This window comes from Thermobia domestica, chromosome 5 (genome assembly GCF_964235325.1).
Source record: "Thermobia domestica chromosome 5, izTheDome1.hap1.1, whole genome shotgun sequence".
Taxonomy (NCBI): Eukaryota; Metazoa; Arthropoda; class Insecta; order Zygentoma; family Lepismatidae; genus Thermobia; species Thermobia domestica.
Genome location: NC_137458.1, coordinates 58,367,236 through 58,395,065, shown reverse-complemented (window position 1 = coordinate 58,395,065; position 27,830 = coordinate 58,367,236). Strand labels below are relative to the sequence as shown.

The 27,830-nt window shown below is 35.5% G+C and overlaps 1 protein-coding gene across 1 annotated transcript in view; it reads left to right on the top strand.

The window, feature by feature from the left end:
* Positions 1-27,830, top strand: part of Ttc7 (tetratricopeptide repeat domain 7) — a 55,016-nt gene that overhangs the window by 18,842 nt on the left and 8,344 nt on the right. The window contains exons 8-12 of the mRNA XM_081758690.1: positions 1,109-1,256; positions 2,816-3,004; positions 12,742-12,920; positions 19,203-19,485; positions 23,217-23,370. Coding sequence (XP_081614816.1) covers positions 1,109-1,256; positions 2,816-3,004; positions 12,742-12,920; positions 19,203-19,485; positions 23,217-23,370 — 953 coding nt within the window. The remainder of the gene's footprint in view (positions 1-1,108; positions 1,257-2,815; positions 3,005-12,741; positions 12,921-19,202; positions 19,486-23,216; positions 23,371-27,830) is intronic.

Here is a 27,830-nt window from a genome sequence, read left to right as displayed (position 1 = left end):
TAGTCGGAGACCTTCAGATTTATATAGCGTGAGACGTACTAAGAAAAGTGTAAAGGCTCTGACTGCACGACTATTTCTTAGTTTTAAGTTCTGGATCTGTTTTCTTTTTTTTTTTTTTTTTTTTTTTTTTTTTTGCTTGTTTTCAACTCAGAATAAGGGGCGATGAACTATTCTCACCATTTTTTTTTTTTTTTTTTTGGGGGGTAATAAGTAGTTTTTGCTTTCTTCTTTTCAGTGTATAGTATGGACTCTGAAGTACCTTATTATGTTGTTACTTATTTTATTTTTTATTTATTTATTTATTTATTTATTTATGTTTTAACTCGAGGAGCACAAGTCTTTGGAAAATTTCCTGTAACGCGTTGAATTAGGTAACGCGGAGAATGCCACCGTATTTGAATTAGATGATTCAGGGAATAGAACCTTATTTCTGTGAACTAGGTTGTTAAAACATAGTATTTAAACACAGATAATAATAGTAAGGTAAAATGACAGCTCTCGTACAACGAGCATCCAGCAAAATATGTTCCTGCAAGCTGTTTAGGATTACTCGTTCCCCTTCATCGCACATCGGTAGAAGACTCGCTGCTATGTAAATGATATAGTTCTTTCATGATCCATCCTATAATCGGAATGTGATGAAATATATTTAAGAGATTGTTTGTAAGCTTCTTTTTTTTTTTTTTTTTTTAATTGAAATTGTTCATTTGTACTCCTGTTCGCTCAAATATGATAGACACTTAATGCAATACACTGAAAGTTCATTATATAGTATATGAAAGAGAGGGGAAGATTTTATACAAACCTCGCAGTCTAAAACGTTAATTGAATGTCTATTCTTTCTGAGTGAACAGGAGTACATATCAACATGTTTCAATTTCACAGAAAGTAATATTCATTTTAGATTTTCAAGACGTCCAACCCTTCTAAGAAAATCTGTCGTAGATTCACAATCGAAGTTAAACGAAAATCAATTGTTTCTAATTTACTTTTGGTACAATTAGTCCTGGGAGGTGGACTAGTAGTAATGCTTCTTGCCATTTTATACTTAGCTTATGATTAACATTAGTCATTTTAATTTATTAACTTCGAATATTGTTGCTTTCAGCGAAGCGATGGCCGTTCGAGACGCTGTTTTAAGTCAATCTCCTGAATTTAAAGAAGCAAGGATTCATGCGTACGATAATGCAACAGCAGTGTATGATTTATTAACCATAGCATTAGTTAGGTGGGGCCAGTTGAAAGTTTTGCACGAGGTGAGTTCTTTTGTTAGGTATTTATTATTATTTGTAAGATGGAAAAAGAGAAACTTATTAGCGTAAATGTTGGGAGAATAGAAATACAGGTTGGTTGACTGTGGCTAGGCAAACTTGGTCTCCACAGAAGCGTAAGTCACTTGTTCTACCACTGAATTAACCGGTTTAGCTTTGTTTTCTTTCATTTTCTTTCTTTCTGGTCCTCCCCTGGTCTAATGGCTAGCGTCTGTGCGTTTCATGCACGTGGTACTGGACTCTATTTCCTGTGAGAGAGCACAGAAGATTTAACTTTGCAGTCATTAACTTCCATTAGTGATCAGTCTCCTTTAGCTTAAAGGGCATAACCGTGGTACGTTGAATTAAAGAAAATAATTGCCATTCCTTCTTTCTCGTGGTCTTAATTAATTACCAGAATCTGAATGTTTGTGAGGTCCAGTGAATAAATAACAAAAAACACAAAGCTGACTGCAGAAGTTATGGAGAAGGGAAGTGGCTAAGTGGTAAAGCATTCGTTTCGTGTATATATGGCGTGAATTGATTTCAGATCGGGTGGCATTGTGGTGGAATAAATTATAATCGTGCCTTTCTTTGTATTCTTCCATGCCCTTTCGTGTCTTCATTGAACAATTCTTTCATAATCATCCGTTTGTATTCATGATTAGTCCCATTTAGCCTACGTGTCTTAGCTGCGGGTCGTTAAGCTAGAGATCTCATTTTATTTCGTTTTACAAAGTTCAGCATGTTAGCAGTAGTTAAATGAGAGATGGAAATTTGGTAACTAGGGTAGAATTTATCATCATCTCAGTGATGATGTTTCTATGCTTGTACATTCATTTTCATATGCACTAACATTGTGTGAAAGCGGAGAAATGTGTCAATTACATAAAATGAATAATAACTATCTTACCATCGCAATATACGCAATTTATGAGAATCCATACGAGATATAATAGTTGTTTTTAATTGAATGCACATTAACTAAGATTACTTAATAGTAAAACATGAGAGATTTTCTGAGTCATGAATACAAATGTAAAATATCAAATGTGAAATTAATATGTGAATAGAGTACAAAATATCGTGAGAAGTGAATGATTGCTTCAACATTTGTATTAATGTATTGATATGCAGTAAGTGATTCATGTTTCTTCTATTGATTATATCATTTTGTAATATGTAGAAACAAATTCTTAAGGATACTTACTGAGATTCACACAATATTTTTTTTTTTTTTTTCAGTTTCAAGCTGACAAAACTAAAGAATACTATTGAAGTTTTTTTTTTTTTCTCAAGTTACTCTTTACTGAGCAGTACTCAAAATTACTACAACACAATTCACTTACCACATACATTACTTAAGAAAGAGGGGTCTCCTAGAAATATTAACCATTATTAGTCATCAGTTTTGAAGAACTAAACAAGTTGCTTTTTATATTATTTTTCTTTTTTTAATATTAACAGTTTGAAAATAAAATATGTTCAGGAGTTCAGTTGAAATATTACTTAAAATGTTTCCGACGACGAATAGTTAACACAGTTTATGTTCATTTTCATTATAGTCGTTCGAGAGAGCGATGAAGTTTTCTTTCGAGGAACCTCATGTATGGATGCAGCATGCGATGTGCTTAGTTGGATTGGGACAATATACTCATGCCTTGAAAGTGTTAAAAGAAGTCACTCGCCTTCTTCCAACTAAAGTTATACCTTGCCTGATAGCAGCTCGAATATGTTACGAACATCTGAATCAGGTAGGAATATCAGTGTGTTCATGAATGTGTTCTTCACTAGTATAAAAAGTTTATATAAAACATACCGTAAGTGACTTAATAAAAACAAACTTTAAATGTCTGTATATTTATCTTGTGAAAATTTTCAGAAACTCTTCTGTTCCGTTAGTCCAGTGGTTCTCAAACTTTCCGATAACGCGGACCCCCCTGTTCATTCGGAAAGTGATCTGGGCCCCCTTGCAATGCTATCTGAAATTTCACATGGTGTTAAAAAATATACTAATTAGAGTTACCACTGACATGATAAAGGCCAAGAAAAATATTGCAATAAGTAATTAATTCTAAAGATACATGATTGTTTCCTAGTAAATGAAATTTCAATTGAAAATACAGTAACTTTCAAGACTGAAAATCAATGTTGTTTTTGTGAAAAAAAGGAAATTCACTTGATACACAATGTTTTCAAATATGGGGTCACTAATGTGAGGAATAAAATTCTGTTTCTCTACAATTTGAATAAGTTTGTCACCGCCAATCTTAGATCCGATTCCGCATTAAGACGAGTTTGCTTTAAGATTTTAATACTGCAAAGAGCAGAAAAGACCTGCTGACATAAGTAAGTGGTAGGGAAAGGCATCAAATGTTGCAATGCCTTTTTTGACAACTCTTCATACTCACAGGGCAAAAATTTAGAAACGTAGGTATAATGTCTAATTCCTTTCTTTTTAATAACTGAAAAAAATACTTCTTGCATGACAGCTGAGAGTTCCATTTTATTACAACACATTTACATTTCAATTTTTAGGCGTCGCGGACCTCCTTGAGAACTACTGTCTTAGTCAGTCACAATGTACGAGAGAGAAAAGTATTCGATGTCCAACTTCATTAAAGTGATATTATTTGGGGATGTCCAACCACGGTATTAAGAATGTCAAAATTATCCACCAGACAATTTCTTCAATAGACAGGAACTTGTATGAATATTATTTCATTAGGACAAAAAACCTCTATTAAATCTGGATAAGTATTTAGATAGTACCATTAACAGTTCGTCACACCTTGATGTTTTGTAAAAATAAACACTTAAAAATGTTCTCTCTCAAAGTTGCAAGTGAACATTGAGAATTGTGAAACGCAACACTTACTGCCTTTATACCCTGTGAATGCTCGCTTTATTCAGTTATATTCTACTTTTATGTCTTCCAGGTCTTCACAAATTAGTTTGAGTACTATGTTCTGTTTACGCATGACTAAGTCATGAAATCTGTACATTTGACTAGTAGAAATGAGAGTTTTGTTTTGGCTTTAGCGTATCTCGTGACGGACAAAGGGAACAAGAGTTCCTGAAAATTTTCACAATATAAGTATGCACGCTTAATAAAGTTAGTTTCTTAGTAGTGACCTTTTATACCACATAAGTTCTTATAGAGAGGATATCATGTGCTGAAGTAATATACGACTCCTTTCTTGCTATGGGGGCCGCGGTGGCTCAGTGGTAGAGCGTTCACCTCTGGTGTTTGGGGTCCCGAGGCCAAATGAACTTTGTGGTGGACAAACACCGTGTGCGTGGGTTTCCTCGGGGTTCTCCCGTTTCCTCCCACTTTCTTCATTCCACCATTCATCCATTACTCATCATCACCATCTCCTTTAGCCTAACCGGCATAAGCGTGGGTCGTAAAACTCAAAGATTTCATTTTTTCATTTTTTTCTTTCTTGCTATGTATTAATTTTTTAAATTACTAAACTTTTTACTAAAAGGCACGCTGCTACTTCTACTCGTAATATACAATGTTTATTAATCTTTCTCCATCTTAAATCTGTATAGACGTACTATTAATTTAGTATTATGGTAACTATTTCCATTATACCTCGCTTTCAGTTCAATAAACTATATTGTAATATCTTGACCATGTGTTGGCAATAAACAATAGCAGAAGACACTTCAACTATCAACAAGCCATCACATGATCCGGAAGTATATGGATACGTTAGCGCTAGCAGCGTCAGCAACGAGAATGGACGAAGAATCCTGAAAATCCACCAAACAGGTGCAGCAAACACCTCGAGATCAGTCTGCTTGGAATTGACCGTTCCTGTCTTCGTTGCTTGGACCTTGAGAAATTCCTCACTTCTCTCTTGGTTGCTTGAATCTTGATAAAATCCTCATGTCTCTCTTTGGCTGCGAGGGCCGGGAGAACCATGTTCCGAATGCTTGGGTCGGAACATCCTATCGAAATTATCCACTCCAATCGACCTCTGGGATCGTGGAGTTATGCTAACACTCTTTATACCCTGTTTAACTATGTGGGGTAAGACCACAACCTGAAATAAGGGACATAAATAGGCTTCGGACATAGTCTTGTGAAAAGAAGAATCTGTATTATAGATTTTTTTTTTTAAGAAAAGGATAAAGGGAATAAAATACAAATCCTGTGTATACGTTACTCTTCCTAAGAAAACATTACGATATGAGGTCTGTAAGGGTGCTTCAAAATAGTTTCCAGAAAACGCTTCTCACTTTTTTGTATATTTTTTTGTTTCTTTGACTCTTTTGTCCGAAGGCAGGTTCTAGCACACATACTCTGATGTAGCTAGGCGGGTCCAATAAGTCAGTAAAACAGGGGTAGGATGACTAGTTCCTTTTTCCTGTAGTTTAAAAAGGGCTCTGGCAAATTGGAAAAATTAGAGAATTAGTTGAGAATTAATAGAATTAGGGATACCATATATACAAGAAGTATGTAATTATAGATTTATTACACAGGCATTTTCCTTGTATATATCAATTTATCTTGATCCGATATAAAGCACTGACCTTCTACACTGTTAAGGACCCAGAATTTATTTATTTAACTCTACTCTGAGAGAAAAATCACTTTATTTAAAGAGGGTTTACTTCGATTTCCACATATCCAAATCTTATATATAAACATGAGTATATGTTTTTGTGTTTGTCCGGTATACAAATATACACCGTTAACTTGGTACACGCCAAAGTAATTTTATCGAAGACACCATAGTTTGGAAGAGACCTTAAGTTATAGAGAAGTTTTGGTCTTTATCTTAAAGGGGAGGAGGGAACTTCAAAGGAGGAGATTTGGCTTAAAATATTTGTTTAAAAAAAGTAAGTACTTCACAAACTTCTCATGTTTGGGATGTTACCCTTAGGAAAGAGAAGATCCGAAATTAAAAATGAACATTAAAATCTGATACAGTCAAACCTGAATAAGTGGGACTTAAATAACTGAAAAATCTCTATTACTGGGAATCTTGTCCTTCAACATTACCTCTATAAGTGAGACATCGGCTTTTTGAAGCTGCCAAGTAAGATACCTCTAAAGTGGGATTAAGTTGGCACCCACTTGCGATCCCACTTATGCAAGTTTGACTGTATTAATACATACATAAAATACAATAAGTAGCTGTGGGTATTACAAAGCATATGCATCATTAGCGGCACGAGTTTTTCGCAATGCGCGATAAAACGAAATGCGTCAGAATTAAGTAGTTTTCAGTTTCTTGACGTTTTATGATATATTATGTGCATTTTCATTGGTTTCCGTTGCGCGATAAAACGCGAAGTTGTCAGCTTTGCGCGAAATTTCTAATAATACGCGATATAACGAGAAATTTTAAAAATACGTTTTCATTAATTTAAAAACTCTAGTTTTCGCTGACGGAACGGTAGAATGTGGCATGAACGGTGCAATTTGGGTGATTCGAACACTGCTATAGAGAACATGTTGCGCATTTGCTTTCACCATCGTAGCTGGATGGGGAGGAGCCGTTTTAATTAATTAGCCAGAGAATCCCTTCGTGGGGGAAAAAAGTGGCAGTAATGTGCGATGAGACCACTGCAAAGCAAGAGCTGTCTTTGTAATTTTGGCCCGTACAATGGATGGAACATTGGACAGGGTTCCTACTGGTGAGGGAAGTCAAACAAAATGGTGCAAGTCAGGGAAACTCAGGGAAAAAGACTGGAAATCAGGGAAATTTTATAAAAAATATTTTTTCTAACAGCAATTGTACACCAGTTTCAGCTTAGCAAACGGAAACCGTTAATGATCACAATATGGAACGTTGCTCAGATTTTTATGGATGGTAAGTGGAAAGTATATATGAGCAATTGATTATTATTTTGACTCTATAGAATAAATGTTCTCATATATAAATATTGAGAATTTATTATTTATTATTTATTCCTTACTTATATGTCAGCGTCATCCGACACTTATGAAAGTCCGGGAATTTCCTGCCAAAGGTCAGGGAGAAGTCAGGAAAATGAATTTCTCCAGATTAGTAGGAACCCTGTTGGAGCAAGAATGTTTTTTGCTTAGTGTTACTTTTCTGGATGCAGTTAATGCAACAACATGTTCTCAAGTGATAGTAAGCACACTGCTACAGCATTGAGTATGAGAATATTCTTAGTTTTATCTCGGACAGTGCACGTTATATGTACAATCCGCGGCAAAAAACCTGCAACATGAGAATGTAAGTTTATTGTGAAACTACGCCTAACAGCACAGAGAATGAACATAACGTCTAAGTGGAACGAATCACGCCAGGATAAACCTCGGCCTCCTCCCGTGCACACTTATTTTGGAGCAAAAGACTTTGTCATTTCACAATAAACTTATATGCTCATGTTGCAGGTTTTTTGCCGCGGATTGTACAAGTGCTTCGACATGTTATCTGTGATAATTGGAGCGCATATGGTTCATGTGCAGTACAGTGCTGGTCACACAAGGTAAGCTTGATTGGAGATATTTGGCACAACACTTGAAAGAACTTAATAATTTTGTGTGCAAAATGAAAAATGCATTTTTGAACGCAAGGAAACTCAAAAGCAAGTACCAGAGTTTCCTTAAAGAGAAGTATCCTGATCTTGAACCCAAGTTGTTTCCCGAGCCTGTTCTGACTAAGTAGAGTAGTTGGTTCCATACTGTTGCGTTTTTAGACAAATACTTAAAACTACTAGATCAGTTCCTTTCAAAATGCGACGATCTAAATTCTCAAGCTAAAACGCTCTAAAGTCATTTGAAAGACAAGAAGGTAATTTTGAAGGCTCAGTTAAATTTTGTCAGTGATAATTGTAGTAACCTTGTTGATTTTATAACTTCCACTGAAACGGACAAATCTCGTACAGCACATTTATTGAGTAGTCATCTTGACAGACTCAGTAATCAATTGGATGGTTTTCTGCAGGACCTCTGGTGAAAAAACTAACGCACACACTTACGTTTGTTACCAAGTGACAAGAGGGCTAGTGTTGAATGCGACTTTAAAAAATGTGCCGAAAGATCATTCTTGAAGCTTTCTCCCCAAAGAAAGGATTCCCAAACTACAGAAATATGTGATGCTTTGGAAAAGCTGTTTGATCCTTCTGTAACTGCATGCAGTAGTGAACCAGACAATGTTAAGGAAATTTTTTAAAGCTTTGCCTTCATTTAAAAAAATGCAAGCATCTGATTATGAAGTACCGGATTTGGAGTTTTACAAAGTGGCCTATGAACTCTTGACAAATGATTCGTCTGGAAAGTGCAGTGTAATGAATGTTTTGAATGGACAAAAGTGCCGAAGTGATGATTGAAGTTTGTTGTGAGTGCACTTACACATGTGTGGTTTCCAACAAGTAATGCCAATTGTGAGATGTTTTCTTCCAAGTATGCTTATATTTAATGCTTAAATGTAACATTTGCCTATGTATTTTCAGAAGACAGCAAAACTTTCCTACTCATAGTAAGTTTACTGACTTTCCTTTATTTTTGTTAAAAAAATATAATTTTCTATGAGTGAAATTTACAATGTCAAATGAAATATTCAGTATATTTTGTTTTTAGGCAATTAATGGTTTGTTCCTGTAGTGATCTATGAATAAAAGGAACAATTGTAAAAATGTCAGGAAATATCTTTTCCACAAGAGCCACAAAATGCGAAACTTTATTTGGAAAATGCGACAAAACGCGAAATACGATAAACGAAACGCGAAATTTTCAGATTCATAGTGCGAAAAACTCGTGTCCCTATGTATCATCTTAATTGGTGACCTAAGTAATTGTAATTATTTGTCAGACGGAAGACTGAAATCTAGATCCTTGTATTTTGATAAAAGGTTATTATAGGTGGGACACATCCTTGTTACAGACGAATGCTTAAAACGTTTGGTTTTAGATTTAGGATAAACTAGAAGTGTTTTTGACTTTAACTTAGTCTTTTTGGTATTGAAACTAATTTTCATAAGAGTAACATTCTTAAAAGTAAAATTTGTATAGCTAAAAGTATAAATTACCTATACAAACAAGTTCAACTAAAGCGAGAAAAAATTGTCCATCAGTGATTGTCATACAATGCAATAAAAGGCTAGCCAATATAGGTATTTTCATACATGCAAAAGTCTGCTATTTCCAACCTAAGTTGTGTTTTGATTGGTAATCTTCATAAGGAATTGGAAGTTGATTTCTGTACAAAATATCTCTTCATCTTTTGAATATCAATGTACATTACATTTGTTTGTGTGGCAATTTTTTCAATTTCAGTGAACAATAAACAATGTACATGCGTACTAACCTGCTCAAAGTGTACAACTTCCGGGTTTGGTCAGAATCTGACGAGTTTTGTCGATCTTCAATGAGTGAAGTTTCCCAATTTTATAAATCGCGTTGTAGTTATAACAGTGTCCCTGTTGGGGCTCCATTTACTTGGGTCACTCAGACTACAATGCACACAAACATTATTCATTAATATAACAGAAACACACTGGATTGAACGATACTGTGCTTATTTATTAAAATACTATTAAAAAATGACGTAGTAGAAAAACAATCACAACACTTAACACTGAATATATATATAATTATTTTCATTAATAAAATCACACTGATTTTTCACTACACTACAGTCCTTTATCACTTTTATTTTCCATATATATATATATGGAAGATTATGATTGGGATTCCACTATAGATACTTTTCTCACACCGTTAATGAACATGGGGGATAAGCACTGTAGGAATAATATCGGGATAATTCCACGAAGTAATGTGGTTGTTGCTCCAAAAAATCCTTGGAAGTCGACGTTAGTCTTCAACAAAAGTATGTAGACAGTCGCCAAAATGGAATGAGAATGTTGGAGGGCGCGTTTATAACTAAGACGCACTAGGTATGTGAACCTGGGATTTCACTGACTGTGGCTAGCCATAACTAGGTCCTTGACTGGCTAATAACGTATGCCGCTTAGCACAACATTATACTTGATGCCCGATGCAGCGTACGTGGTTAGTGCTCACAGTTACGGAGTAAGACACCTCGAACTCAGGGGTTCGAGATACGAGCTACACTGATCACCTGATCATTATTGGCAGTTCATTCCAAAAACACTCAGTTTAAATCACCTGTATGTACACTCTTGTCCAAAATGATTGTCGCATATCTATAACTGTCGTCTTGTAAGAATATAATTTAATAATTTTGCAGGGTACTTTTAATACCGGTACTATGTGTATAATCAGGAAATGTATATTTGTGGTAAATTTCATAGGAAAAGAATTATAAATACGAAAGTTATAATGAGTTAAACAAAATGTTGCTAAAGGACAAGAAAGTTTTATTTTTGTTTTATTGTTCTTATTTACTGCCCTTTTGACATCAAATTTGCCACATACATGTCTTCGCCGATTATACACATACTAACATTATAAGAAATACTAGGCGAATTCGTTATCAATTTATATTCCTACAACAACAGATTTATAGACATGCGACAATAATTTTGGACATGAGTGTACATGCAAATAGAATATAAAAAAGAATTAGCGTTAATTTTAGTTCACTGGCCACGACGCACAAGACATTGCGTTAAACTTGATTGTAAGAACATTTAGATAACGAACTGGTAAAGCGATGTGGCTGGCGTCGTTCTGTCGCTCCAACTTCTGGGTCGCAGTATTTCCATAAATGATTGGAGAATACACTTAATTCAGTTCCAAATAACTATAGAACATATTCTTAACTTATTAATAAGTCAGGGAGAAACACTAAGAACCTTCGTCGCTCACTAAAATGTTCTCACCACAAGGTAACGTTTCAGATATACGCGTATGTATGAATAAACGATGAAAAATTTCTTTGTCCTGTTGCGTGGGAAGAAAAACAGTTCCCATCGAAGAAAGAACTTATTGCGTCACAGAATAAAGTATAAATCGAAAAATAATTACGGTCCTCACGAAATACAAAGAACATTCACAAAAAATACTTCTATAACCTGGTGACGGTTATATAGTAAAATTTCTTGATTTTCTTGAATCCAAACACAAATTTGCCAATAACTCGTTAACTCACTTCTTTATACATACGCCGTTCTTCTACTTTCTTCTTCCATGCACTTGCACTTGTTCAGTGTTGGGAGCGCGGTGGCTCAGTGGTAGAGCGTTCACCTCCGGTGCTTGGGATTCCTGGTTCGATCCCAGCTCGCGCCATGTGGACTTTGTGCGAGACAAACACCGTGCTCGTGGGTTTTCTCAGGGTTCTCCCGTTTCCTCCCACTTTCTTCATTCCACCATTTCATTCATTTCTCATCATCACCGTCTCCTTTAGCCTAACCGGCATAACTGTGGGACGTAAAACTAAAGATTTCATTTCATTTTTTTCACTTGTTCAGTGTAATTGCCAGATCCATGAGAAGTAGACAAATAATAAGTAATAACTAAAAATAATACAAATAAAACAAATAATAACTACCAATAATAACTAAAAACATGTAAAGGAAAGTTTAAACATTTAGGCATGAAACTACAAAAAAGATTTATGACAATCGATGTCAAGATTGATGAAACTTGATTGACCAAAGTGCAACGTTCTGAAACGTTTTGTACCTATGCAAAGCGTTGCTCTAGTTTGACATACTTTATGATTGATGATCGATGTCCAAATATTAATAAAATTGAAATTTTGATAAAATTTTGCATTTTTTTTTTTTTGGATAGAAGGTGACGTTTTGGGGGAGAGATTAAAAAAAATAAAATAGGAATATTAAATTTTTGAATCACCATTAATATAAGCCAAAAAGCAGTCTAATGTACTATCCTAAAATTATTTAAAAAGTATAATCTTCCTCTATATACAGGGTGTTTCAAAACAATACAACAACGTGTGGGAGGTGATTCCTTACAAGATAACACAAAAAGTATAGACCAACCTGGGTACATAAATTCTTCCTTTCGGAGTTTTAGGCTGCCGAAAACATGAAAAATGAACTTTAAAGGTCTGTAGCTCCAAAACTATGGGACCTAGAGTAGTCGGGTGTAGACTTCACTTAGGAAATAATATGTGCGCTATCCAATAATACATGTTTCAGAAACCTGCAGTACTCATGCAGCAATTTTTATAGAGGGATGTTAGGCTACAGGCATATAATTTGAAGTACTCACGAACTACCTCTATAAAAATTGTTGCGGAAGTACCGCAGGATTCTGAAACTTGGATATTTGGATAGGGCGCAAATAGTTTCTACGTGAAGTCATGACCCGAAAACGATAGGTCGCATATTTTTGGAGCTATGAATCTTTAAAGTTCATTTTCTCATGTTTTCGGCAGCCTATAACTCCGAAAGCAAGCATTTGTGCACCCAGGTTACTCTATACTTTTCGTCTTATCTTGGTGTCAGAAATAATTTCGTATATGTTGTCGGTGTTGTTTGGAAACGCCCTGTATATATTTCTTCAGGTAGATGGTTATTCTAAAATTGTTTTTCTTTGTTTCCTTAGGTGGCTGAGGGTCTTGAATGGAGTGCGCAGGCTTTGGCTCGTGAAGTGGCTAGTCCTCAGGGCCTGCAGTCACGGTGCCACTTGTATCTTGGAATTGGGTATAATTTGCAAGCTGTCAATATGCACCTGAAGAACGAGAGACAAATACTTGTGAATTCAGCGTTGGAGTCATTTCAAAAGTATAGTATTCTTAACAATACTTTGTTCGTATGTGTTTCTTCGTTATATCATTGGATTAATTTAAATGAAATTTTAGTAGAGAGGATACAGGAGTTTCTGCCTCAATATTTTTTTCCGCGAGAGGAGGGCTTAATGCTAGCTTCAAAAAAGAAACAGTACTCTCGACTTCGGATTGTTAATTTTATTAGGTTAATCATTTCAGTATCACCCTGATGCTATCTTCGAATCCAGATAGTTACAAACTAGAAATTCTGATTCCTGTTTTTACATTTTCTTTACGCGGTGGCTCAGTGGTAGAACGTTCACCTCTGGTGCTTGGGGTCCCGGGTCCGATCCCAGTCCCCACCATGTAAACTTTGTGGTGGAACAAACACCGTGTGCGTGGATTTCCTGGCGGTTCTCCCGTTTCCTCCAACTTTCTTCATTCCACTATTTCATTCATTACTCATCATCACAGTCTTCTTTAGCCTAACCGGCATAACCGTGGGACGTAAAGCTCAAAGATTTAGTTTAATTTCAATTTCTTAAATGTAAAAAGCAAATTGAATATACGTCCCCTCTACCTTCAATTATCGTAAGTCATGTTAGAGCTGCTTGATACCAATCCATATTTGTACAAACCCTACACTAAAATTAAAAGTTTATAAAAAGTATTTGATTAGTAAACATTCATAAAAACTTACGTAATTCTTTAGACGAAAACAGTGCTCATTACCAAAATACTCATCGACATTAATTGAGAAGACCTTTTACTTACCTCAAGCGTTCGGTAATGTATTCGTGCGAAATGTTTTTGAGCATTCTCACTTCTTTGTCAGCACAGGAGGGTTCGATTCCCTGTGGAGACACGGAAAAAAATGTAAAAGTTTTTATCAGACTAGCCATGCTGAGTGAGGTTTTGCTGTGTTTTCCACATTTACACAAGGCACCTCACACAATGGTCCCAGGTCTGTCGTTCCCCATTCCTTTCTTCTTCACCCAGTTCTCTGGGGCGGTGTGATTGCCGAGGGATGTCGTTCCTCTCACGTCACAATCTAACATGGCCATAGATGCCGAAAGACGAGAAATGTAATTTGTAATCCTAATTGTAATGAAAAAAAATACTCGCTGCAACATAAATGACGCGGTGTGTAAAACTTTCTTATTAATCAAATGTAGTATTATTAATTTTTAGTACATCGCAGTTTAAAACATTAACCATTGTTTCTGAGCAAATAAGGGCAGTATTTATCAACAGATTTAGTTTCACAAAATTCAGGAAGATGGGAATTAACGTAGTAACAAATTTCAAGTTTATTCCACCAAATTTGGTTCGTACGATGAATAAGGAGAGAATTTATGTAACATGTTGTTTATGTAGCAGCGAATGAAGAAATGAAGTGATCCTTAACTGTTCACACAAATATATTTTGTCGGATGCTTCAAGCAAGAGAGCTATCTTCTTAAATAGTTAAAACATATCCCATCATATCTTTTAAGTAAATCCATCGACATTACATAGGCGCCTATAAGTGTTTGGACCCGAAAATAGTGCCAAAGTGATGCTGAAATTATTATTCAAACTCTGTTAACAAGGTGTGGTGGTGAGTACAGTTTTCCTATATATGTATATTAATAAGCTGTATTTGGTACTACTAATTGATTGATCCTAATATGCTAATTAGTTGTATTCAAGGTTCAGGCTTATTATCAGTAGGATCTGATTTGATAGATTTGATTTTACGTTCCTTTCAGCAGTGAGGCTATATGAGACGTGGACCTACTGATTAACGTGCAATCCGAACCATATTAGCTCCTACTGGGAATCGAACCCGGGTCTCCCACGCCAAAGGCGCGTACGCTAACCGCTTAGCCACGAAGGAGGTAGTAGGGGTCTGATGAATGCTGAAGTTAATATCTATGTAAGAATATTCACCAACAATTATTTAAATTTAAATTTTATTTTTTTCAAATCAAGTTCAAAAAGATATATGATAAATGGAAATACGTGGTGAAAAAATTGACGAGATGGTTAAGAATTGGAAGTAAGTTGAACTACTGTAAGATATTGTGATTTTCCCACCGCGAAGCGCACTATCAAAGTTAAGTTGCAGCGCTTCGCATCGGATATAAGTAATTTTCCGTTAAGCTACGCAACGTATTTTATATTCGGTATACCTATTTTATCATTAAAGCTGAGACATATATTTTAAAATGAAACAGTAATTTACATCAAAATATCAGGAGATAACGTACTTTTACACTAACAATCGCTATAGCATTTAATTAACGTCTGATTTGTAGCATGCATAAGCTGTACCCTTTATTTTGACCTAGATTTAAAAAATGTGTTCTCTTATGTATGCCACATGATTTTATTTAAAAAAAAAAAAAGTCTAATAAATATTACAAAAATTACAGGAGCATCTCTTACTTATATCTAGCACTTGAAACACTATTTTCGCACCAGCACAAAGAGTCTGAGTAAGCGCAGAAAAGAATTAGTAAAGTAATTTGACCTTTCTAGCACTAGCACTAGCACTAGCATTAATAATAAATAAATTACTAATAGAGTTCTCAATCTTTGGTATTATATTTGCCTTTAAGAATGTCTTTTTATGCAAAAATAAAGTAACATATGATATATACTTGTATTTGTAGTAGAACAAATCTTAAAAGTTCAGTACAAATCCAGTAGGTTAAATTTTCCTATGCTACTTATTGCATTCTTCGTTTGAGCCGGAACTAGGATAAGTTTCAGATTTAGGATAATTTGTAGTTCGAATATAGGATGACTTAAGAATTACGTTAATACATTTAAAAATAAATGTATTGACGTGTTCCTGGAAGCTGTGATCCTGCTTCGTTTTCCTGAATCGTCCAATGTTTAAATTAATCAAAATTATCTTAAATTTCCGATTTGTACTAGTTTTCATCCAGATGAAGAATGCAGCACGTAGCATTGCACAATGTAACCTCCTGATTCTGTACTATTAAATACTTGTTAGTAAGATTTTATTTTTATAAAATGGGTGTCCATTGTGTTGAATAGAAGGATAAGTCATAAGTCTTGGAATATTTTCACAACTTAAGCAGTAGGTTCGTCTATACGCCGTGCTCGACTGTATGTCAAACTAGCCCAAGAGGCGTATGACAAGCTTAATATTTATCAATACATAGAGTCCGCCACTTCGTCAATATCTTCTGTCAGTTTTAGTGACAGTGACGATAGATACTCAACGTCTGATACGTGAACTGTTACTGTGTGTTCGAACTAGAGCACAATGCTGCAGCAGCAACTCGTTTATTCCAGAAATTTCGAGCAGGTTGTAGAAATGTTGATCAGCCAAGGTCGGGCCGCCCCAGGATGATAAATTTTAAGATCGTACGAAACGCCATTGAGGAAAAGCAATCCACCGGCACACTACCATTGTCAAATCAACTCGGCTTGTCCCAGTCCACTGTTTTGCATCACCTACGCATGCTTACGAAATCCTCAGAAACTGCCTCATGAGTTGACCCCAGCTCAGGCCCAGAGGAGAGTGGATATATGCCAATGACTGCTACAAAATCCACATGATCTGCGTTTCCTGAAACTGATTGTCACATGCGACGAAATTTTTTTCGAAATTCGAACGTGCAGAGGCAGTAATTGAGCACAGACCAACTTCCATAACCAGTTGTCAAACAGAGCCGTTTCAAGCATAGTTATGCTCTGTGTGTGGTGGAATTCACTTAAGGGGTAATTCACTTAAGAGTTCGTTCCTAACCATCGTACTATCAGTGAGTACTTTTTATTCCAAACAGTTGTAGCTATTGTATGTTGCACTACGCCAAAAATATCCTGCATTGGTAAACCGGAAGCGCGCCCTTCTGCAACAGGTTAACGCAAAATCACGTTTGACTCGAAAAACTTAACCAAAAATTCAGGAACTAGATGATGTCAAACTAATGTCAAATCCAGCATATAATGTTGGCCTTGATTACTACCTGCTTCTGTCCATGGCAAACTTTCTGAAAGCAGAATGCCTAACCAACCAGTAGGGAGGTGGAAACACCAGTGACTTGCTTCTTTTCCTCTAAGGACAATACATGGTATCGACGTGGAATCGACGCGGGAGACCTGGGTTCGATTCCCGGTGGGAGCTCAAGTTGTTCGGAGTCTACGTTAATCAGTGGGTCCACGTTCCATATAGTCTCGCTGCTGAACGGGACGTTAAACTCAAAATCAACTGAACTCAACTCGACGTGGAATGGAGGAACTGGCAGGAAGGTGTTTGTAGACAGTCCAACATAAGGAGCTATACTTTGAATGTTAACCTGCTTTCATTGTACTGTAATAAATACAAATATGTTCTGTATCAGAATATTGCAAGATTTATGACTCAGCCTTGTAACTTTTTACTTTTCTAGTAGTAGCTGTACATGTATTTCTCAGTGTATGTAATTTGTGTTCTTAATTTCTTCCTTTCGTGCCTTTTCTTTCCTTTTCTTTTTTAATAAAGAAGGAAAAGAAAAGATGTGATACGCGCGACTAGGGTAATGTCATATGAAATAATTGATTTTTTAAAAATAGAACTTGGGTTTACTGTGTAAGTACTACATAGAGCCAGGCCCGTATTTATATATTGTGCACCCCTGTGCTATAAATAAATCTTCCCCCCCCACACACACACAAAAACTTATGTCTCAAACAAGGAAACAAACCGTTTCCTTGTTTGCAAACATACCAGCTAGGCATAACTAGATATTACAAGTTTCAAAAGTTACAACGTAATTTTAAATGGCTTAATTCTCTCAATGATGATTGATGATTATGATGTGGTGTTCTGCCCGAAGGTCCCTGGCCAATGTGAACTCATCGTAGTTTGCCATTGCCTTTCATGGGAAGATGATGAAGTACCAACGACAGGACCTACACCTTAACTTGGAATCCGAAGCACTTGTGTCCCCACAGGGAACTGAACCCGGGATCCCTTTATTGCAAAACAACGAGCTTAACCACTCATCCATTGGGAACACATTTTCTCAATACTGGCATGTAATTTATTCATGTAGGTTTTAATTTACTGTCCGGAGAAAATGTATTCTATTAATTCTTAATCAACCGTTATGTCATTTTATATTTCATAATTTCATTTGAATTATGATTGAATTTCTTAAGTATTTACTTTGAATTTCTTAAATATTTACTTTGTATATATATATATATATATCAAATATTATCTAGAGCAGCCCACTAGAGATCTAATTGGAGCGTTGTTTTGAAGTTGGAACTGGCTGACATACATTGGTGGACATCACTGTAAGACACCAATCATTATTTGTGATAACTGATAAGAAAAATAATCGTTTACATTATTCACCATGAGTACAGGTTTAACAGCATCTGTATTAATAATACAATAAGTTGTCTCTCTGTAGCGCTTTTCAACTCGAGAACCATAATATAGATAGATAGATGCATTTCTAATAATATGTTTTAAGGCTCTCGATGAAATAATCAAAATGACCTGTTCCAGGTCCCTTGAGCCGAGATATAGGGGTGTAAAGTCCCCGTAAGAATAACATGGAGGAATTTTAAAAATAATCGGAAACGATTAATATTAGAGTTGAATTAATAGTTTTTGGAGTCGGTGAGATGAATAGTGACATTTTTAAACCTAATTCAACTTCAAGGTCATACTCCATTCCCCAAGGAGGGGGTGGTATTTTAAAACTAATCGTAAACGACAGATATTAGTGTTGAATTAATAGATTTCGAGGTCGCTAAGTTTAACGGTATCAGTTTTCATGACGTTCAAGTTTATCCTCAGTCCTTGAGGAGGGGGTGAGTGTGGAAGAGGATGACTTTTTAAAAAGTAACTACTGTAATTAGAGCGAATTAAACTCATTAACATATTTTTTTCGTGCTTGCGCGGGAGTCTGCGGGTTGCTAATTTTAAATATTACTTTATTTTGAATCTTTAAAAATAATCCAAAATTTTGCTGCCCCCTAAATTCTGCCGCCCTGTGCTCGAGTACAGAATAGCACTTACCTAAATACGGGCCTGCATGGAGCCATTTTTCAATTATTGTAAATAAAATGTAACTTACGATCATTTACTAGCTTTCTAATCTTTGTTATCTGTTGCATTATTACATCTTATAAAGTATGGATTTTTGTGCCAAATTTCCTAAGTTCTTTGCCGAATAGGGTATCTTAGTAAGTTACATTTTGTTTGTAGTGTGAGGCACTTGTTCCTAGTTATATTTTGCTTGTCTCGGATTATTCATAATTTATATTTCTTTACTATTCTCAGAGCTCAGCAATGTGATCCGAATGATCATCTTTCTGAATACTACTTGGCCTTACAATATGCTTATGGCAGACAGACAGGAGAGGCAATGAGTCACGTGAAGGTAGCTCTCAATTTGCGACCAGAGCATGTACCTTCTTTACACCTTCTGGTGCTTTTGTTATCAGCTCAGAAACAGAATCAGGAGGCCCTTCAACTAGTAGAGGCCGCGCTAGAAGAATATCCAGATAATTTGAATCTTCTCTACGTGAAAGCTCACTTGGAACAGAATTGTATTGGAGGTGAGGTAAGCAGTGTTCGATTGATGAAATTTTGAGAGAGGACATACTGTTCCCAGCAAAACACCAACTATAACAGGTATAAAATTCAAAGGTGTATGCATAAGAGGAAGTCACTTAGCTTTTCTGTAATGTTACACATAATGAGTGAGAACACGTGGGAACATTAGTGTAAAGGAATTTCAGGAAGTCAGAGCTGCTTTATCGTAAATCAAGTCTTCTAGAGTAAACTTCGTAATGTTAGGAAATAATTTGGTAACGTCGAGACTGTAATTGTTGATCTACTTTAGGAAATGATTAAAAAGAATTAAATAATAATAATAATAATAATAAACCCTACAAATCAGATACTGGAGATAAAATCGAAAACTTGTATGCGTAGAGAACAAGTTTTGTTTTATATTTTTACATTCTGTTTCATAAATATGCACTTTCCAACGTTTCATGCTGCATCAGTGTATTTTATCGAGGGCAGCATCAGAAGAATAACCAGGAGAATGAAAAAGAAGTAAAAATGAAATAAAACTCTGTCATCAGTGCAGACTCGTAAAAATTCGCAGTTTACTGCTAATATTATCTCCTCCATCGTTATGGTCGAAGTTAATGATACCAATTAATTATAGAGAGAACTTAAATATTTTAACAGATAGAATACTTTCAATTTTAGACGTGGATGTTTGTTTATTTCAAGACGTAAATTGTGTAATATAAACTAAATCTTATAATGTAGGCATTGAATTCTGCAATTTTGTGTAACACAACTATTATTTTGTGTGTGTATGTGTGTTGTTACGCAAATATACCTTCTACAGATCAAATAGAACTGAAGCGTCTGTCGATTTTAATTCGCGACTAGCTGAATCTGCGCTCTCTACACAGTGCATCATTCACATATGAGCATGAATCTCCTTGTCATTCGTCACATCTGTACGTGTCCCATTACAAGACACAAGTGAAGGACGTCTTGATAAAAATCGGCAAGGGGTATCATAAAGGGGAGATTTTTTTCGATTATTTTTTCATTATCTCGCACAGTTTGCAAGATCTGAGCTTACTTCCGGTTGGAGTTTCTAATTTATGTATCATAAGTGTTTTCTTTCTTCTTGCATGCAGTATGTAATAAGCAAATTCTATTACACACACAATTAATTATAATATCAGTGATATATGGTTTTCATTCGGCAAAACACTCCAAACAATAAAGATTCATCTTAGACTGGAGAAGTGGTTATCCTTAGTTTTTTATCATCATTTGGTCATGATACAAACATGACAGATATACAACCCATGTATACGAATATGTGGTGGTGGAAGTATAACTTGTAGGATATAGTGCTTTACTTTTTTGAAATTTCAACACTTTCAGTGTACCTCAAAAAATGTAATGAAGTAATAATGGCCATGCTTTTTTACGTATTCAATTAGAACCGAACAATCTACACAAAATTTGGAATAGACCAGTGAAAACTGCACATTCCTAGCACTTTTGGTTTTCGAAATCTCATTGTTGAAATGATGGAGACAAACATATAAACCTAGCATTTTAATATATGCCTAGCTGAACCTGCGCTCTTTACACAGCGCATCATTCATATATGAGTATAAATCTCCTTGTTATTCCTCACATCTGTACATGTCCCGTTGCAGACACAAGTGAAAGAACTTTTGGTAAAAATCGGCAAGAAATACCGTAAAGAGGAGATTTTTTCGATTACTTTTTCAGTATCTCGTACCGTTTGCAAGATTTGAGCCTACTTTCGGTTGCAGTTTTTAATTTATGTATGATCTGTGTTTTCTTTCTTCTTGCATGTAGTATGTAATAAGCAAATACATAAACTAAGTAACTCTATGACCTATGAGGTTTAATGCCGCGTTCACAAAAGCTCTCCACTGACTTCTATCCTTAGCCAATTAGATCGAATTTCTACTTTGTATTCATATTTCTGCGAGATCCATCTTAATATTGTCCTCCCATCTGCGCCTACGTCTTCCTAATGGTCGTTTTCCGGCTGGTCTTCCAGTTAAGATTTTGAAAGCGTTCGTTCGTTCTTCCATCCTGGCTACATGACCTGCCCACCTGAGCCTCCTAGATTTGATGACCCTAAAAATGTTGGATAAACCGTATAAATTATGTAGTTCCTCATTATGAAGATTCCGCCATTCCCTATTCCTGTTTCTTTTGGGTCCGAATATTCGTGTCAGGATCTTGTTCTCAAATACTTTCAATCTATGTTTTTTGTTCCGAGTGAGAGACCATATTTCGCAACCATGCAGAATAACAGGCATGATTATCGTTTTATACATTTTAAAATAAGCTAATACATTACACATACAATCAATTATAATGTCAGTGATATGCAGTGTTCATTGGGCAAAACACTCCAAACAATAAAGATTCAACTTAGACTGGAGAAATGGTTATCCTCCGTATTTCATTATAATTTGACCATGATACAAACACCTGAGAGATATGCAGGCCCTATATACAATTATATGGTTTTGGAATGTATAATAGGTAGGATATGATTTTTTTTAAAATTTCGACACTTCCAGTGTACCCGTAAAAATGTAATAAATAAATAATGACCATATTTTTTTTTTTTAAATATTGAGTTGAACTGGACAATCTACGCAAAGTTTGCAATCGATCACTGAAAACGTCATCTTTCTAGAGCCTGTAGTTTCCGAGATCTCACTGTCGAAAGGATTTGCCACAAACATATAAACGTCCACAAACGTATAGTTTAAAAAACTCCAGAGATGGCAGCACAATTCATTTGCATTTATTTCGGAGAAGGCTTATTAAAATGCAAAGGCTTTGAATAATAATTTTAAACGATAGGCTTTGTGAAAAAGATCTCTTTAAGTAATTTATTTAAAGTATACCTTTTAAAAATATTTGTCTTTGTTATAAACGTGAAATCACAAATAACCGTAAATCAAAGGTTTATAAGCTAAAGTTATAGGTTGGAGCTTAATCGCTGTTAATTGCTATTGTAGCATTTTAATAGATAGATATAGTACGAAAAGAAATTTTGGAATCTTGAAATATTTGAATAATAGAACATAATGATAGGTGAACTAATTCTATATCTACTCCAAATGGAATAAATTCATTCGTGATTCTAATTATTGCCATACAGTTATTGTCTGCTGTACTTTAGTATATGACCCTACTCCAATGTGACACTGAGGCAATGTAACAATAAATTTTAACGAAAGGTTAACTCAATACTCATCTAAGCACCAGATAACCAGTCGCAAACGTTTCAGCTATAATTTTCAACAGCAATGCATTAAAAAAAATCTCTCGAAGAACTAGAATTTTCATAAATCCCTTATTCTTATTACCTGTGTCCAGATTTGAAATGAATGGAAGTCGACGTATTACACATCTGTGCACGAAAACATTGAAACGTTCGACACCACTATAGTCCTATATGTCTACTTTTATCGACTTAAAATCTGGGTACAGGTAATAGAAATACAACAGAAATTTTGAAACAAAAATATCCAAGAGCAATGTTATACTAACCCGCAACCAATATTTCTGCAAGAATGATAATTTATCAAAAATGTAATTCCTAAAGTTTTTTAATACGCATTATTGATGGCAAAAATTTATCGCTAAAAAGTCTGCGATTGGATCTCGGATGCTTAGGTGAGTGTAGAACTTTCGTTATTATTAGTTTGATATTCATCTTGTTGTTTCATTAAGTATCTTTCCTGTTTTCTCTAGGTTGCTTTGTTTACGGCGAAACATATGTTGGGGCTTTGGAAAGTATTATATGAAGATCAAACCAATATCGAGATTCAAGATCAGTCCGAAAAGAAGAGCGACAGCAGAAGCGTATTCCAGTTGTATTCTTCAGAAATGTCGGATAAAGATTCAAGTAAGAGTTGTCACGTTGTAGATAAATTTTCGATTGTGTTCAAAGAAATTGTAAAGAATATATTACTAGTCTTCTTAAGAGTATTATGTTAATTATTCTTGCTTTAAAATTATTTTATTATGCTAAAAGCACAGTGTAATTATTCAATGCAATAGCAATAAATGAGTTTTACTGGTTACAAGAGAACGGCATGTTTGAGAAGAGCAGATATTAAATTTATTTTTGTAAGTAGAGGGGAAAAATGTAATAGACATACACTAAATATAACGTCTTTAGAAATGGCCAAAATATGCATTATTAAAAGTCCTTTTTTTTTCTCTCTCTCGAGTTCTGAGCACAGTTTCATTTAGCACACAGAATCGCAGAATTGATTTTCAGTGTGGAACTTGTCGTTACTACCATACTGTAGTACTTGGGTTAATACATTTATGTTTGAGGAATAAGTTTGTAATCTTACTCTGGCTAATAAACATATAAATTAATTAAAGCGTGTATTAACAAATGGAGAAAACAACCGATTTCTAGCACACCAACTTTTCTAAGGCGCGAATTCAATGATACACAAAGAGTGAAAATGTGCACGACTGGACCGGGACCTAAACCTGGGATCTTTGGCGTGGCGTGCCGATGCATTAACCACTACGCTATCCAGTTTGTTTCCAGAACATCCATATACTTTCTCTTTTTTGATGTCAGCGTTCACTCAGACTACATAGTTTGTATTACAACTTCCTGTTGTGTTTGTACAATCCAATGCCCATATTGCAGAACACCTCTGACGGTTGTATTTTTATTCGCACCTTTAGAGAAGTTGGTGTGTTGAAAATTTATTTTCTTCATTCGTTAATACAATGATAATACAACTGTCAGAGGTGTTCTGGATATTGTTATATCTTATGCATGCTTCATGTTCGTAAAGCCACGTGCTTCTTTACTACTACTACAAACCAGCAGACGACAGGCTTCTTCACCGACAGGATACATGACTGAATTAGAACACTAGCAACGCAATCTCCCACGAAAAGGGTATAAAAGTTGCCGGAGCACCTTTAACAGCATTATTCTATCTGGGACTAATTACCTTATCTGCCTTGTTTTTGATGCATGGGTACGAACCCAGAACAACGGACTGCAAGTTAAACACAACTCTCCAACTGCGAATTGAAAGGGTGCTTCTGGAAGATAAGAGACAGTGTAAAACAAAATCTTTCACAAACGTATAAACATCAGAAGCAGTATTTTGAGAGAAGACACAAGCAAAGTAACTTCCAACCTTCTGATGAAGTCCTCACTTTCTTCCCATTCCTCAAACGAGGTCAAGCTGAAGTTTGGTCTAAGTGGTACTGTGGACCTACAACCATTATCTCAATTTAAACCCGAATTTATATAAAGTGCAAATGCCAGATTCATTTAAAAATACAATTAAGAACATTTCAGTCGACGGTTTGAAACTTTTTTTTTTTTTTTTTTTTTTTTTTAACGAAAGTACACGATCATAATATCAAAACAAACATACAGAAAAGATGATCTAAAGAAAAGGAACACGCTTTCTGTAGATAGCAACAGATGTTACTTGAATTATTAGCAAAAACAAAAACATTAATAAAATATAATAAACGCATTTTTATCCTGAAGTATCATATGTCGAAAAGAAAACAAATATTAATGTACTTACCATTGAAACACACTAAAATTAACACTTTGCTTTTTACGCTTACCCCTATCTGTTCTTCATATTGGCTGCTTAATTACAATTTCATTCAACGATCAAATTGCAGTCTCAGCAATTTTTCTTTCCGCGTCTAGTCACTGATCTACATGTGATCAGCAGTAATACTTGTTCGCTTCCTTGGAGCGACCTCCATGTTGCCAAAGACATTGTGCTGTACAACTTTCCAGAAAATCAGGCCCATTAGCGTCCATATCGTTAGCCAACCTTTGCTTTTCCCAGTATGAATAGATTAATTGTACCAGTGACTTGTACAACTTTCGTAATGATTTTATTTTTAATTTTCCTAAATGTGCTGTATCATCAACTTCGTTCGCGACGACTAGTGCAAAATCGTCCTAGACTTGACCTCTCCGAACCAATTCCATTGGACATTATTAATAACAGTGTCATTACTGATGTGCAGATACAATCTACAAGTACTTCTCGTCATCATTAGTGGATTAGTATCGTTATATTAATTATCTGCTCAAACAGCCTTTTCCTTGAGGGAAATGAAATGTGTGTCACAGATTCTGTCTTGGGCAAAAAACTAATTATTTAATGCTTTTTCTCTTACAACCTTCGTTTTATGGCAACAGTGTTAGCGTTCACCAGTGCTAGTGTCTGTGTTCAGTGGAATAATATTTTTTTTAGTGCATCTCTTCAGAACTATTGCTTCTCACCAGTGCAGTCAAAAAAATAACCCTCAGTCTTACCTTTTTAAAACTGTTTTTTTTTTGGGGGGGGGGGGTTATATCCTACACGTACCTCATGTTTGTAAATAAAGACACATGCTGCTTCACTACTACCAGCAGCGACGGCCTTCACCGACAGGACACATGAACGAAGAGGAACATTGGCGCCACCACCGCCAAGAAGAGGGTTTAAAAAGTCGCCACACGACCTCCAATGACATAAATCACCTTGTCTGCTCTCTCTTGGCTGCGACTTCGCCTGGAGAACTACCTTAACCCAGTCTCCTGACTGCGGCTGGTCTTGAGATTACCTACCTCTTCCTTGGCTTGCCTGGGCCCTGGCTGCGACTGGACTGTGAGGACTCCTTTCTCTCTCTCGGCTGCGCCTGACCCTTGAGATACGTCATGCATCCATCTCTTGGCTGCGAATGGGCCATGAGATCACCCTAACCTACTCCTTAGCTGCGACTGGGCTCTGGGACATACTAACCACCAACAACCGAATTTAAGGGTTCCTATTGGTGTACGGGCCACAGTTATAGTTGTGTTTTACTTGTATATGACTGGATTTTGATGATAAAACGTTGTAGGAGAAAAGTCTTAAATTCCGTACATTAATTAGGCTAGGAGGGCGTTTTTACAGAATGAACGCAGGGTTGTCGAAGCACAACAGGTAGTTACGGAACAAGCCATGTGGTCTGAGTGAATGAACATCGACTTCAAGAATGATCAAGTGTATAACTGCTCTGAAAGCGGACTGAATAGCGTAGTGGTAAACGCATTAGCACGGGACGCCAAAAATTCTGGCTTCGAGTTCCAGTTCAGGATCCTGGCGTCGAGATCCACTTTTTCGCTCTTTGTATATTATTAAAGTTTATTTCGTTTTTTTTTTTTTTTTTTTTTTTTTTAAATACTGTAAGAGTTAAACACTAAGTAGAATAAACGGATAGAAATAAATAGGAGTTACCGCCCGTAACAGTTCACGGGATAAAAACAGTATAGAAACAGTCATATTGTATAAAAAGTATGTTGTTTTCAGCTGGTTTCTTTTATCGTATATCGATTTACCAACATTTCTCTGTTCTGTAATTTTTCTGTATCTTCTCATTTTGTTCAGTAGAAATTTTCCCTCGCTTTGTGCATTTCCCCCTGTAATTCGTTATTTAACTTCTTGCCTTCCTTGATATTATCCTATTTCCAGATCCTTTTCCTAATTATCTGTAACATCTCTTCCGTAACGTGTGATTTCGTAGCATAATTGATATTAATTACGTGTAACCATGTAAGTACATTAACTTTTAAATAGTACATTGTTCATATTTTAACTAGTGGTTAATATCATCATCTTCTTGAATGATTTCAAGAAACTTGCACAATTTCTAGGTATACATTTGTTAGTTGGTAATGAGCATTTTGAAATTTTACTTTTATAGAACGACTAGGAAATGCCACCACGTGTTTCTGCGGGCAGTATTTTGACTTCTTCCTTCCGCACCTTTCATGTGGAATTCACCTAAACTCAGTGTCACACAAAATGCGAATGTCCCATATGGGCATCTTAGTGAGCCATCTCCACCTCTTTTTCTTCTAGTCTTTAATTATTTTAAATTAAAAGTTTAAATATGAAATTTTATGTTTCGTTAAGGTTAATTTTATGTAACGCTAAGGGTTTCCGATATATAGAGATCTTATTATAACAATAATTGTAACCTCCACTCGTTTCTTTTCGTCTTTTCTCTTTGCTTCTAATCAACTCTCGAAAATCGCTGAAACGCATGTTGAATTGTTTTAAATGAAAAGTCTAAGTACCAAATTTCATGTGTCCAAGGGATTGTGAGATATGGATATCTTATTATAATATTACAACGGCCATTATCCCCATTATCCTTCCTTCCAAGTCAAATTTCTAAAAATCCTTTCTTAAGGTATCTTACGTCCCAATCTTATGTACTATCTAACTTTCAAGTTTCTAGCTGAAGCAGTTTCGCCTAGGTGTTGATCAGTCAGTCAGTACTTCTTTTATATAGACAAATACGTGATATAGATGTGTTAGA